Raw genomic sequence first — 15583 nt, 5'->3', positions numbered from 1 at the left:
TTGATAGCTTATATCTGCAGTTGCAATGTAATACTTGGTTTCATGTAATTTAATTTTATATTTAGTATACTTACTATTAATGACAGATTTCTTCCTCTTTCCCCCCTTTAATGTTATTGTAATTATATATTCACTTAGGTATGTAATTGTCTATGATAACAAATATCTATAAATACAAATATAACAAAAATATAGAGATATATAGAGATAACAAAAAGATATAGATATAACAAAAACAAAGGTTTTCTTTTGTTTTTTGTTTGTGTTTTTTTGGTCGATCGTGGGGCTTGAACTCTGGGCTTGGGCACTGTCCCTGAGCTCTTCAGCTGAGGGCAAGCACTCTACCACTTGAGCCACAGCACCCAAAACAAAGGTTTTCTAAATCTATATTTATATAAATACATATAAATGTGTTGGTTCACGCCTATAATCCCAGCTACTCAGGAAGCTGAGATCTGAGGATCATGGTTCAAACCCAGCCCGGACAGGAAAGTCTGTGAGACTCTTATCTCCAATTAATCCCCAGAAAACTGGAAATGGGAATGTGGCTCAAGTGGTAGAGCACTTGCCTTGAGCTGAAGAGCTCAGAGACAGTGCATAGGCCCAGAGTTTAAACCCCATGACCGACAAAAAAGAAAAAGTCTCCCAGACTTTCCTGCCTGGGCTGGCTCCAAACCAGGATCCTAAGATCTTAGACTCCTGAGTAACTAAGATTGGAGGTATGATCCACAAAGCACTCAGCTCACTCTCTTGATCATGCGCTCCCAGACATCTTTTGCAATGGGGTTACATCATTTTACATTTTCACTAGCGATGTATAAAGATTCTTTAAAACAACAACAACAACAATAAACCTCTGAGCTTAATAATCACAATGCTTATATTTGTCTGGCTTTGATTATAACCATACTAGTGGGTCTTAATGATTTTTTTAGCGGTTACCGCTGATCTCATATTGTTTCTCTTCATTTCTTTCTTAATGCTTGGCTTAGGAAGAACAGCTAGAAGCTGTATTGTCAGCAGCAGTTCACACAAGTTCCCTGGGACTTTTGACTGGTTGTATCAGAAGGTGGATAACTGAAGGTAATATTCTGATTTTCAAAATCAGTAGTTCCTGGGTTTTGACTGTGAGGACTCACATAGAGCTGAAAGGCCTCATGCAGAGAGAACTACGTGAATCTCCTGCAGTGGTGCTCTCTGCCAGTCCCCAGGTACCAGAGAACTAGAGTGCTTCCTGTATGTGTCCTCAGTACCTGCTCTCCCCTGGACTCATTTGTCTTCCCATAACTGCTCTGTTCCTCAGAACTCTTATATCTGAAATTCTGTCATTTCAAACATGCTCATAAAGTAGTATCAGTATGAAAGCTGATGTGTACAAAATTTTGTACACATTCAGCCAGGTGATATATATATTAATCACTTTTTCTTTCTTTTTTTTTTTTTTTTTTGGTCAGTTGTGAGGCTTGACCTCTGGGCCTGGGCGCTGTCCCTGAGCTCTACTACTTGAGCCACAGTGCCACTTAGGTTTTCTGGTGGTTTATTGGCGATGAGAGTCTTATGGACTTTCCTGCCCAGGCTGGCTTTGAACTTTGATGCTCAGATCTCAGGCTCCTGAGTAGCTAGGATTACAGGTGTGAGCCACTGGCACCCAGCAAATCACTTTACTCTTTATGTGTTGTGTTTTGTTTTGTTTTTTTTTGGGTCCAGTCATGGGGCCTGAACTCTGGGCCTGGGCGCTGTCCCTCAGCTCTTCAGCTCAAGGCTAGCGCTCTACCACTTGAGCCACCGCGCCACTTCCGGCTTTTTTCTTTTTGCTTATATGGTGCTGAGGAATCGAACCCAGGGCCTCAGGCTTGCAAGGCAAGCGCTCTACCACTGAGCCACCTTCCCAGCCCTGTTTTGTTTTTTTGAATCAAGTATCATTAACAGTTCTGTGCTAGCTGGCCTTAAATTGATTCTCTTACCTAACCTCCCTGATAAAGTAGTTATGTGCCACCACACTTGACTAGCTTTCATGCCTCTTTAACTTCCTAAATCTGGTACAGTTATTTTTGAGGGGGTGGGAAACGGGATGTTTTGTTTTTACTTGCTGTGCCAGTCATTGTCTTTTAAGTATTAATGGTTTGTAGAAACTTACTGGCCTGTCATTTCATGGGCTGACATCTGTCTTCTGTAAGCTGGTCTTCTCTTCCCTGCTGCCCAGGAATGATGTGCCTCCTGATTCTCTGAGCACAGATGCTGCTTGGCAGAGGGTCCTGACTAAGACTGATCTAGCTCTGTTGGCTTGGTTAGGGTACTGCCCGCCAGATTTGTATACTGGAAAGTTACTGATTTTCTGTTGGCAATGAATACTTTTTTTCTTTTCACATTTACAACTAAGAACAACCAAATTCTGCTGCTAATTTGCGCTTTGTTCTTGAATGGACATGGAATAAAGTGGCTGTCACCAAAGAGGAGTTTGACAGATTATGTAAGTATTAAAAGTGCAAATTTGGATAAAATGTCATAGTTAAAAACTAAGATTGTGTTTTCTGTATGTAATATTTCTTAATATGGGGGCTGGGAAGGTGGATCAGTGGTAGAGCGCTTGCCTTGCATGCATGAGGCCCTGGGTTCGATTCCTCAGCACCACGTAAGCAGAAAAAAAAAGCCGGAAGTGGCGCTATGGCTCAAGTGGTAGAGCGCTAGCCTTGAGCTGAAGAGCTGAGGGACAGCGCCCAGGCCCAGAGTTCAGGCCCCACGACCGGACCCTCCCCCCCCAAAAAAATAATATGAAGTTGTAAATTCTTAAAATTTACAATTTCCAGAAGTCATTAAATTATTAAATTAACTAAATTATTAATTTTTTATTAAATTAACTGAAACAACCTTTTTGTTGTTCTTTTTATTTTGGTTTTCTTTGTTTTTAAAGTGCTCCAGATTGAACTCAGCCTTGTGCTTGCTTGACAGGCACTCCACCACGTTAGACATGCCCCCTCTATCATTAAAATAATTTTACGATGGAATTTTAAGCTGGCAATAGTGAGTTTTTGAATTACATATTATCTTGTGGTTTTAGGAGCTAATTTACAATATACACTGGTGCTGGAGTAACTGAAATGGGCCTTGTTCCTTACTCAGGTTCTTTTCAGAATGTTTATGGCAGGGTGAGCCTATTACCTACAAATGCTATTATCTCATACCAAATCATTTTCCTCCTTGATAGTCTCTTTAATTATTTCATGTACACTTTGACTTGTGTAAGTACTCAGAGATAGATGATAGCACAGTAAGAGAAAGCAAAATTTAAGTTTATTGAATAGTAGGTGCCTGGGTCACTTCTACCCTAATTCAGTGCATACAGATAAGCTGAGGTCCTCTGAGTTCTGAGAGTACATTCTAGGTTCCTTTAGGTTGCTTGCCAATCCTAGCCTGTCTTTAGAACGTTTATAATAAATGCATTTTTTTGAGTAATAAGAATTTGAGACCGTCTGTACTTGGGATTATAATTCACTCAGATTGACTGTGAAACTCATGCATTTTGCCTTGAAAGGCACACCATTGTTTGATGGCTCCTGTCGCTTCATCGACCCACAAACCATCCAGTCCATCCAGCAGTGCCAGTTGGTTTTAAGCAATCTCAATACTGTCTTCAGCTGCTTTACATCAGAAGCTAAAGAGATCACCTCGAGAGGTATTTGTGATTTGTTTTATATAAATGAGACTTTATCAGTTTATACTTAAGAGGAAGAAAGTTCCTGTATCTTAAGTGGATCCTTGTGTAAGGAAGTCATTGTTTCTCAAATGTAAAATTCTCTTTTCTTGTAAAGCTACAGAGTGCTCTTAGGTGTATTGTCAGCCAATGTTCAGATAAGCTTGGGGAATTTCAGAGACAGTGGCTGTTACTGTAGTGTCCTCATAGAATTTCAACTTTTGAAATGATATAATAGTTTTTTACACAAAGAAGTGGATATTTTCTTCTTTTTTTTTTTCATTTCAACAAAATAAAAATGTGGGCAAAGGAGCTAAGGAGAGACTTCTCAGCGGCTGAGATAAGAATGGCAAACACAGGATGATGATACTCATCATCCCTGACCATAAAGGAAATGCAAATCAAAACAATTCAGATACTCCATCTTACCCCCATTATTAGACTGGCCAACACTGAATTCAAACAACAAATGCTGGCAGGGATGTGGGGGAAAAGGAACCGTAGTGCACTGTTGGTAGGAATGTAAACTGGTATAACCACTTTTGAGAGCAGTCTGGAAGTTCCTCAGAAAACTAAACCTAGATCTTCCTTACAATCTAGCCATACAACTCCTGGGCCTTTATCCAGAACTTCACAAGTCAGGATACCAAAAAGACACTTGCACATCCATGTTCATTGCTGCACTATTCATAATAACAACGTTGTAGAAACAGTCCAGATACCTTATTCTAGATGAGTGAATTGAAACGTGGTACCTATACACAATGGAATTTTACATAGGCATTAGGAAGAATATTGTTATGTCATTAGTAGGGAAATCGGTGGACTAAGAACAGTTCATGGTAAGTGAGTTAAGCCAAGCTCAGAGAGACAACACATGTTTTCTCTCATGTGCAGAAGATAGACCTAAAATACTGGGACATAATAAAGGAATTCACACGCAGTGAGGCCAAAGGAGGATACTCTTAGGTCAGGAACATCTTAGGTTTATACATCTGATAGTACAAAATAATACTTATTGAAATGAACCTCTGGGAAATGAAAACGAGATTTTTTTCTTTTTTGTTGTTTTTGTTTTCTTTCCCTGATTTATGTAACTGTAACCTCCTCTGTACATCACCTTTATAATAACAATTTAAAAAATAAACCCTCCCCCCTCCCCCTTTTTTTTTTTTTTTTATTTTACTGGTTGTGGACCTGAACTCTGGGCCTGGGCGCTGTCCCTCAGCTCTTCAGCTCAAGGCGAGCGCTCTACCGCTTGAGCCACAGCTCCACTCCCGGCTTTTTCTGTTTATATGGTGCTGAGGAATTGAATCCAGGGCCTCATGCATGCAAGGCAAGCATTCTACCACTGAGCCACCTTCCCAGCCCAAATACAAACTTTAAAAAAAAAAAAAAAAAAAAAAAAAAGCTGCTATTCTTAGGAACTCAGGAGGCTGAAAAGCCAGTGTAAGCAAGAAAGTCCATGAGACTCTTACCACCAAAAAACTGGAAGTAGTGCTGTGGCTCAGAGTGGTAGAGCTCTATCCCTGAGCAAAAAAGGTTCAGGGACAGTGCCCAGACCCTTGAGTTCAAGCCCCACACATGGGGAGAAAAAATAAATAAAACTGACCTTTTGTTGGATTTGGTTTGGAAAACCTAAATTAATAATTGTACTTGTTGCATAAAATGTCTACCTTAGTGACTTAATTTAGCATCTTGGGGATTTGTTTAATGTCACTTTGGACCAAAGTAAATTAGACATAAGCTAAATTTATTCAAAATATATACATACTGTTAAAATATCACTAGTATCAAAAATTGTTGAATATTTTGGTTTTTTGTATGTTATTGGTAATTAAAAGTTAACTCTTTACAGGAATGGTGGACTTAAACAATAAACATCTGGTCACCCAGCTCATCTGTCAATATGCACAAATGGTTCTTTGGTTCTCTCACTCTGGACTTTTACCAGAAGGCGTAGGTAAAGTATTTACTTAATCTATAAATATTAATAAAAAATATTAGGGGCTAGGAAGGTAGCTCAGTGGTAGAGCGCTTGCCTTGCATGCCTGAGGCCCTGGGTTCTATTCCTCAGCACCACATAAGCAGGAAAAAAAAAAGCCAGAAGTGGTGCTGTGGCTCAAGTGGTAGAGTGCTAGCCTTGAGCTGAAGAGCTGAGGGACAGCGCCCAGGCCCAGAGTTCAGGACCCACAACTGGGACCCCCTCCCCCCCCCCCCCAAAAAAAAGAAAGAAACAATGTGTAGTATTCTAATGTTACTTTGGCAAGGCTGCAAGTGAAACAATATTATAAAAATGTGTTAAAATATCATCCATGATAAAAGTTAATACTATTAGTTGGGCACCAGAGGCTATTCAGGAGGCTAAGATCTAAGGAACACAGTTTGAAGCCAGCCAGGTCAAGAAAGTCGATGAGACTCTTACCTCCAATTAATCACCATCAAGCCAAGAAAAGAGCTGTGGCTTGAGTAGTAGAGTGCTAGCCTTGAGGAAAAAAGCTCAAGGACAGTCCCCAGCACTGAGTTCAAACCCTAGGATCAGCGCTGGGAAGGTGGCTCAGTGGTAAAGCACTTGCCTCGCATGCATGAGGCCCTTGGTTCGATTCCCCAGCACCACATAAGCAAAAAGAAAAAAAGCCGGAAGTGGCGCTATGGCTCAAGTGGTAGAGCACTAGCCTTGAGCTGAAGAGCTGAGGGACAGCGCCCAGGCCCAGAGTTCAGGCCCAATGGCCGGACCCCCCCACCCCCCCCCCCCCAAAAAAAAAGGAATACTATGGTATGGTAAGAAGTTCTGGGAATAATACAGTCTTTTTTTCTCCAAACTTACAATGATACAGATGATACTGTACAGCTGTCAAAGCTGTGCTACAACTACCCCAGCATCCAGGGCTACTACACCAGTCGCCGGCACAAGTGGAAGAACTCCCCAAGGTACAGTGGAATCCTGCCCTCTGAACAATGGCTGCTATGTTGTAACTGACTGACAGTCAGAAATTGCCACTGACAACTTTTAATTGTATTGTTTGCTTTGACCTAGGCCAAGCCTTTATTTTTAAACTTAGGAGATTTTCATTACCATTGTTTTCTGAGTAACACTTTTACCATGAGTAATTTGTTAGAAGAGATTGTATAATTTAAGCTCTTTTCCCCTTAGAATCCTTTTTTTTGTTTTGTTTTGTTTATTTTTCCCAGTCCTGGGAAACTCAGGGCCTGGGCACTGTCCCAGAGCGTCTTTCACTCATGGCTTCTTGATTTATAAAGAAGACTAAACTTTTCTTCGAAGTATACCTATTCCACCAAAGTTTTAAGTTATTTCTCAAAATTTAAACCATTTCCTTCCTTATTCCTATTTCTTTTACATTGTGTGTGGCCCTCAGGAATTTAAATTGCCTTCTTCCTGTTAGAATGAATTATACAGATAACAACTTAAGGGCAATGCTGGGTTTCTTAGGTCAGACTCTCCTGAGAGCCCTTAACTTAAAAGACTATCCTGTGTTAATTCTGATGCTTGGCAAATTTTGGGAACCAGTTTTTAGGACAAATAATTGCAAGGAAAGAACACAAACTCAGAAAAGTGATTGGCATATTTTGCAATGCTTTATCTGTAGTTTTTAAAGTATGTATTATTGAGCTGGTTTACTATACTTTCTGGCTAATTGACACATTAGCATAAAGAATACATAAAATACGCAGACCACATAGTACAGTTCTGAACACAGGAACACTTTAGAAGATAGAAACTATGATTAATAAGGAGATAGAATTAGAGACAGCATTTGCATGCCACGATCTGGGTATTCAGTAGTAACTTTTTGTATGAAGGAATCAGCATATAAGTCTAATCCTAGTGATGAAATAGAAAGTAAAACTTGCTGATTTTCAACTGCAGTGCTTTATTACTTTAGGCTGCCAATACTGACAGGTAACTAGCTCAAGATGGAATGGAGTAATCTCGCGCATTTGACTGGTTAGACAACATTCTTTCCTTACTTTGGCTTGCTGATGACTAACATGAGGCACCTTCAGGACAAACCTGATTAGTGTTGCTCTGATTCTGATTCTTGTCATGCTAAATGCAGTCTAGTCTTACCATATCCCCTCTCCAGAGTTTAATTGGATTAGTATATGTAAGAATGATGCTGTTGGGGCACTAGTGGCTTACACTAACTACTCAGGTGGCTGAAATCTGAAGCTAGTCCAGGTAGGAAACTGTTTGAGATTCATCATCTCTAATTATCTACCAAAAAACCAGAAGTACCACTGTGGCTCAAAGTGGTAGAGCTTAACTCTTGAGCATAAAAGCTCAGGGAAGAACCCAGGCTGTGAATTCAAGCCCCACAACTGACAAAAGGAAAAGAATGATGCTTGGTATTTTGATAGCAATAATAACCCTAACATTAAAAATCCTTAATGCTTATCTTATTACAGAGGAAAGTGGAACCATGATTGCTTGATGATCGATGGATTGGTTTCTCAGTTAGGAGACCAAGTTGAGAAGTTGTGGAAACGGGATGAAGGAGGCACAGGAAAATATCCTCCTGCTAGTCTGCATGTAGGTTTGCAGTAACATGCTACTACTTTAAAAGTGTATACAAGTTGGGGGCAAGGAGACAAGCTAGTATACTTTTCATACCTACCTGCAGGCTAGGGAAAAGAAAGGCCACGGGTGGATGGGTGGATGGATGGGATGAGGGAATGAAAGACTGTAAGATGCACTGAAGCTTTTATCCTTTTGTTTTATAGGCACTACTTGACATATATTTATTAGAGAATGTCACTGAAGCCAGCAAACACTCTGTTGTATCCTTTACATTTTTATAAAAATGTTTGTTATGAAATGTCAGATTAGTAGGCATCTACTACAATTGCAGTTTTATATTTGAACTTTTTTTTTTTGGTGGGGGGAGGGGGGGTCCTTGAACTCTGGGCCTGAGCGCTGTCCCTCAGCTCTTCAGTTCAAGGCAAGCGTTCTTCCACTTGAGCTACACCACTTCCGGTTTTGTGGTGGTTTATTGGAGATAAGAGTTTCACGGACTTTCCTGCCCGGGCTGGCTATGAACCACGATCCTCAGATCTCAGCCTCCTCAGTAGCTAGGATTACAGGCATGAGACACCGGCGCCCGGCTATTTGAACTTTTTAACACTAATTCTAAGTATTCTAGAAGGATATGATTCTTGGCTTTTATCAGATTCTTTTTTTTTTTTTTTTGTCGGTCATGGGACTTGAACTCTGGGCCTGGGCGCTGTCTCTCAGCTCTTCAGCTCAAGGTGAGCGCTCTACCACTTGAGCTACAGCGCCACTTCCGGTTTTCTAGTGGTTTATTGGAGATAGGAGTCTCACGGTCTCTCCTGCCCGGGCTGGCTTTGAACTGCAATTCTCAGATCTCAGCCTCCTGAGTAGCTAGGATTACAGGCGTGAGCCACCGGCGCCTGGCTTTTATCAGATTCTTTCTTAAGTGTGTAAGAACCACTGCTTTGGCTAGAGATGGAGCCTAGACTGGGGCAGAGCTCTTGCCAAACCTTTGAAATTTCTACCCCAACTGGAATTTAAAAAAAGAACAACTGCTCTACTATTGCCAGTGACAAGTGCTGAAAATGAGTATCTTGTAAGTTAGCCTAATAGGCATTATTTAAGACTTGGAGTCTTCATGATAATAAATTTGTGTTGGTTTCTTAGTCTAATAATAGATAGTTCATCAGTTATCAAGTTATGTTTACTAAAGCTTCCAATTACCCAATAATGAATTGGATCTGTAGCTTTGTTTTTAAATTCAACGAGCAAATTTCTTAATTTTCATTTAGTTTTGTTTTTGGGGGGTAAAAACGAGAAAGTGTACTGAAGTTCATCTCATTTATGGTGGTCATAGTAACATACTAAGAATAAGTGAAGTTCTCGTGGGACTGATTGTGCCACATGGAATAGAATTGTATTCTATAGGTGATATCCACTACAGCCTATATTCAAGCCTCCTTTACTATTGAAGCCTTCTGCTACACGATTCTAAACGCATATGTAGGCATTTGTTTTATTGTCCTTAATCCTTTCCACAAGACCATTTATTTGCTGCTTGATATTATGTATTCTTTTCCAAACAAAACGGATACTCCCATTGAATCTTTTCCAACTGCCTTTGCCATTTCTTGGGGCCATGTTAAACTTATTCAAGGATTTTGGCTGATAGATCATAATGACTATGAGGTGAGTTTGTAGTTCTTTTAGTAGGCAGTTTTTGCAAGTTATGATAATTGTAGGAGGAATACATAACTCCATTAAAATTGATCTTAAAGATGATAAAGTCTATTTCTAGAAGCACTGAGTTTAATGAGTACCTTCACCAATGACTACTTCAGGCAGCAAGAATACAAGGATACAATGGTTCAGAAGTTCCAGCTGCTGATGAAAGGATATTTACAAGTGAACAACAGTTATAAACTGTAAACACTGGATTTGTACTAGAGAAATGATAGGAGTTTTAGGTGAACATTATAAGAAAAAGACTTAACATTGTTATATAGAATTAGTGGTGAATAGATTTTTATATAATTTAATGAGGCCTCAAATGTATGAGCTTCTGATAAAAGTTCTATTCTTTAGAATTCAGTATACTGTACATTAGTTTTTTCAGCTTGTATTTAAGCTGATGCTATTTTGATTTGTGTGGTTTGTTTAAATGCTTGATACCTAACCACTTTCCTCATCATTTCTTACAGAGTGGTTTAGATCTTCTCTTTCATCCAGTGACTGCAAAACCTGTGTCGTGGCAACATGCAAGGATTATCCAAGCCTTCATGAGTCAAGGAGAGCACAGACAGGCCCTTAGATACATTCAGACCATGAAACCTGCCGTCTCCAAGGGTAGTGATGTTGTTCTCCACCTCTCCGTTCTGCTTTTTAATAAGTAAGTGTTTCTCTTAAAGGTATAACTCAAAGGTGGCCTGCATATGGTGGCACATTCCTATACAATTTCAGTTGTAAAGGACGTGCTTAATAAATAGCACACAAACCTGTTACTCAGTTTCCAAGCAGCATTACTCTCTAGAAAAGCCTCTGTGTCCCTAAGTGTCCTTTACATGAAATTCAGAAATAAAACTTAAGTAGTTCAGTGCCATTTGCAACCAGATATGGTGGCTCATGCTTGTAATCCCAGCGCTCAGGAAGCTGAGGCAGGAGGATCTTAAATTTGAAGCCAGCCTGTGCTATTTAGGGATACTCAGTTAAAAAATAAAAAGAGCTGGGCGCTGGTGTCTTACACCTGTAATCCTAGCTACTCAGGAGCCTGAGATCTGAGGATCAAGGTTCAAAGCCAGCCTGGGCAGGAAAGTCCGTGAGACTCTTATCTCCAATAAGCCACTAGAAAACCGGAAGTGGTGCTGTGGCTCAAGCGGTATAGAGCGCTCGCCTTGAACTGAAGAGCTGAGGGACAGCGCCCAGGCCTAGAGTTCAAGCCCAAAGAGAAAGAAAACATTTGTGAAATAAGTTGTGCCAGATAAAGTAAATGGTAAAATTACTAGGATCTGTGATTTTAGCTTGGTGCTTAGCATTAACCCTGAGCCCAGGTTCCAAATTATGTCAGTGGTCAGCACATGTTCTTTAACCTTGAAGATTAAGCTTAGGAAATTTTAACCAAAGTATGAGAGTAGGCCACATAGTGATTTTTCTGATATCTAAGTGTACCACAAAGTTTTAATATTTCAAACTAAACTCAAACTCATGTGTGCCAGATAAGTGAGACATCTCTGTGCTCTCAGGCTAATTTTTATTCAGTAGTGGTATTTGTTAAGTGATCAAAGCCTTTAATCTTACTGGAATTGCCACTGGTTGTGCCAAAGGTGTTAGGAGGATAGTCTTTGGACATAATGGATTTTTTGTTTGGTTTTGTGCCAGTCCTGGGATTGTTTTCCTCAAGGCTAGCTAGCACTCATTCACTTCTGGCTTTTTAGTGTTTGGTTGGAGATAAGAATCTCATGGACTTTGCTTCCCAGGCTGGCTTTAAAACTGTGATCCTCTGATCTCAGCCTCCTTCTTAGCTAGTATTACAGGAGTGAGCTGCCACCACCCAGTCTTTTTTTGGGGTGGGGGGGTGTTCCAGTCGTGGGGCCTGAACTCTTGAGCCACAGCGCCACTTCCGGCTTTTTTCTTTTTGCTTATGTGGTGCTGGGGAATCGAACCCAAGGCCTCATGCATGCAAGGTAAGTACTCTACCACTGAGCCACTTCCCCAGCCCAACCACCACCAGTCTTAACTGGATTTTATGTCCTCGCATATGTGCCAGTCCTAGGGCTTGAACTGTTATGTGTGAGGCTAGTTTTTGGTGGTTAATTGGAGATAAGAGTCTCAGATTTTCTTCCAGGGCCAGCTTCAAACCAAGATTGTTAAAGCTCAACCTTCTGAGTAGCTACAATTACATTGGTGCCCGGCTTTAAATGGCGTTTAATTTAACATTATACTATGTTCTGAAATGCAGAAACTGTTGATACTTTTAACTCTGTTCTCATTTGTAATATGAAGTTAGTAATGCCCACCTTCCAATAGTAAGAGGACAATATTAATATCACAAGTTTTATTCATTACAATTGCTGACAGAGTACTTAATTACTATTAATTGTAATAGTGGTTGAACAGCTATTAGTTAATTTGTTAAACCTCCCAACTTGATTCTTATCTTAGCCTCAGCCATCTCTTGTTGATAGAGTAATCTTTCTATTTTCCTAAAACTCAATGCTGATATTTTCAGTTTTATTATCTATATTTATACAAATACCATCATGGCTATTGTTTGGTAGTCTTGCAAGTTGACCACGATGTATCCTATGTTGATAGATTTAAAGTAAATAAAAGCTTTAGATAGGTTTTAATATGATTTATTTTGCCTTTGTATCATACAGGTATAATAGAACCTGTTTTTCTTACCCCTAACTTCTTGGTTTCTAACTTAATTGCATTATAATCACTTAGTATGATTCATCTGGTGACTTCTCTTTAAAACCTGGTGAGATTTAATTCACCCACTGATAACCAGTCAGTTAGGTGAAAGTGCTAAATGTATTTGTCTAAAATATCAAGCCTGTTGATTATATGATTTTAATCTTTCAGTCTTCAATGGTCTGTTTCGTAAGTTACTTTGGTGTTGGATATAGTATGTTCCTATCAATAATGTCCTGTTTTTTGTACCCTGCCTGCAAAGCTTACCTGGTTTTCTCTTATTCTGGTAAAATTAGAGCTTAGTGGTAGCTTATTTGCCTGTCTGGAATTTGTTTTTTCATTGCCTTTTTTTGCCAAGCATTTAGTGTCTTCCTTTATACAACTATTTAAAGATAATTATAAAGATTGTTTATGGAGTTGGTCACTAGTTCTCTAGGCTACCTTCTCTACTGTATTACCAAGAGCCCCACCAACCATACATTGCTTACTAAAGTGATTCGTGTTTGCTTACTGCCAGCATGCTATAATATCAAATGGAATCATTTTCTTAGTCTTCTCTGTAGCATATATACCATAGGAAACAGGATAATACAGTTTATACATTGGCAAATGGGTTTCGGGAGATGTAAGCTTTTCCTACTACAGAGACACTGCCTGGAAAGAAATGTTATCCTTTGTCTTTTACAATATTCTATATACTGTTGTCAAATTAATACTGGGTGAAGTGTAAAAGTTTATTTTGTATAATCTGCTACAGAGGAGTCACTTTTGGAGGGAGACTGTCAGGGCTAAACTGAGGCCCTCATCCTCAAATCTCAGCCTCCTGAGTAGGTAGGATTATAGGTGTGAGCTACCAGTACCTGGCTTTGTATAAACATTTTAAAGGAAAGAAAATTCCTTGCCCATGTAATTGTAACCCCTCTGTACCGTATTTTCACTTTAAAATTAAAAAAAAAAAAAAAAAAGGAAAAAATTTTCAAAGTCTATCCATGGACTGGGAGGAAAAAGTCATATATATCACAATTTATTTTAAATAAGAAATTCACTATTCACACGCAAACACACAGCTGTTTAGAACAGCATACTGGATACCCTTAAACATTCAGCCTTCTTAGTTTGGAGTTATTTTATTCAGTTATTTTATTAAAAGCTTCCTTATTTTTAAATTTTGCACAGTTATGCATTATGCACCCATTTAGTTAATTTAGTTCTGAAGATCTGACTCTGGAAAATTCTTATGCAAGAAACCAAATGAACTTACTGCCCATAGAATTTTTCTGCAAATGGAAGTTGGTGTCTGAGACCATAAAATTTGACCCAGTTCTCCAACCTCCAATCAGATCTTGCTTTGAACCAGCCCAGATCATCTTACAGCCTATTCTTTTCTTTTTTTTCTTTACTTTTTTTTTTTTGTCTGTTGTGGGGCCTGAACTCTGGGCCTGGGCATTGTCCTTCAGCTCTTTAGTTCTACCACTTGAGCCACAGCGCCACTTCCGGCTTTTTTTTTTTTCTTAATGTGGTGCTGAGGAATCAAACCCAGGGCCTCGTGCATGCAAGGCAAGTGCTCTTCCACTGAGCCACCTTCCTAGCTCTCATAAGGTATTCTTATACCTCCCCATGAACATGAAGCATTCCCTCCTCCACTCTTCAAGTATGAGCTCACCAGCCTCACCTCCTTCCTCCCTCTTCTCCTCATATGACCTCATCAACATCACCTTAAATCTGCTCTTCTTATACTCAGTGTCTTCACCTTAAAGCCACACTTTCCACGCCGGTTAGGCTTTGAATCCCTTGAGTGTTTTATATTCCTGATTCCTGACTCTCTTGTTGACATTACTTACAAGATTTACTTTGCAGAAATTAGTATTTAAGAATTTTTTTGTGTACTTTTAAATTTGCCATACTAGTTATCTTATAGAATCTATAGATAATTGACTTTGAACATTTAAAGTAACTTTTCTCTCCAGGCACTGGTGGCTTACACCTGTAATTATAGCTACTCATGAGGCTGAGATCTAAAGATCATGGTTCAAAGCCAGCCCAGGCAGGAAAGTCCGTAAGATTCATCTCCAGTTAACCACCAGAAAACCAATGGTGTTGCTGTGGCCCAAAGTGGAGAGTGCTAGCTTTGAGCACAAAACAAAAGCTCAGGGACAGCCCCCAGACCTTAGGTTCAAGTCCCACAACCAACCTCACCCCCCTCAAAAAAAAGCAAAAACTATTCTAAAACTTTGGCAAATACTCATTTCAGGTGCATGGTCGAGGCCTGGAATTTGCTGCGTCAACATTCTAATAGACTGAATGTAGAAGAATTACTAAAGCATGCATATGAAATCTGTCAAGAAATGGGCTTAATGGAGGATTTGCTGAAATTACCATTCACAGACACTGAACAGGTAATCATTTAGTCGATGTAAACTTGGCAGAAATTCGCTAAGTTAATAGAATACAAATCATTTTTTTGTTCTTCCTAGGAATGTTTAGTGAAGTTTTTACAGTCCAGTGCCAGTGTTCAGAATCATGAATTTCTTCTAGTTCACCATTTGCAGCGTGCTAATTATATCCCTGCCTTGAAGCTAAACCAGACTCTGAAGATTAATCTTATGGTATGATTCAAGTTGTTGCATTATCTAACTCTTGCCATTTATGTTTGAATGTATGTTCAGTTTTGCATGCCCTCCTACTTCAGTTACAGCAAAGGAGAGGAAGTTATGGAGAAAGGCAGTGGTAGGCTATGGTGCAAAGAGTGCAGTTAGACGGACTTGTAAGGTATTGGTGTTGAGACAGCTTGGAACCTTGTGACGTGGTGAGGATGTGCAGATGCACCTCCCCTACACATGGTGCTTGGTTAGTGAGAGTGTGACCTGACACATGCTCCATACATGCATGCTTAGTAAATGACAACTACTTTAGTGTCGTTGGGAAAGATCAAGAGTTGGTGTTAGATTTGGAATATGTGATGGGTAAAA

The 15583-nt window shown here is 39.6% G+C and overlaps 1 protein-coding gene across 1 annotated transcript in view; it reads left to right on the top strand.

Annotated features, from left to right (window-relative positions):
- Window positions 1-15583, top strand: part of Ahctf1 (AT-hook containing transcription factor 1) — a 58000-nt gene that overhangs the window by 19504 nt on the left and 22913 nt on the right. Inside the window, exons 13-23 of the mRNA XM_070023194.1 lie at window positions 993-1083; window positions 2381-2470; window positions 3533-3673; window positions 5550-5654; window positions 6529-6622; window positions 8120-8243; window positions 8435-8491; window positions 9744-9890; window positions 10403-10590; window positions 14866-15010; window positions 15089-15220. Of these exons, the coding sequence (XP_069879295.1) occupies window positions 993-1083; window positions 2381-2470; window positions 3533-3673; window positions 5550-5654; window positions 6529-6622; window positions 8120-8243; window positions 8435-8491; window positions 9744-9890; window positions 10403-10590; window positions 14866-15010; window positions 15089-15220 (1314 nt within the window). The remainder of the gene's footprint in view (window positions 1-992; window positions 1084-2380; window positions 2471-3532; window positions 3674-5549; window positions 5655-6528; window positions 6623-8119; window positions 8244-8434; window positions 8492-9743; window positions 9891-10402; window positions 10591-14865; window positions 15011-15088; window positions 15221-15583) is intronic.

Source organism: Dipodomys merriami, unplaced genomic scaffold (genome assembly GCF_024711535.1).
Source record: "Dipodomys merriami isolate MVZ:Mamm:240054 unplaced genomic scaffold, mDipMer1.0.p SCAF_158, whole genome shotgun sequence".
NCBI lineage: Eukaryota > Metazoa > Chordata > Mammalia > Rodentia > Heteromyidae > Dipodomys > Dipodomys merriami.
Note: the sequence above shows the minus strand (reverse complement) of the source record. Positions and strands in the feature narration are given on the sequence as shown.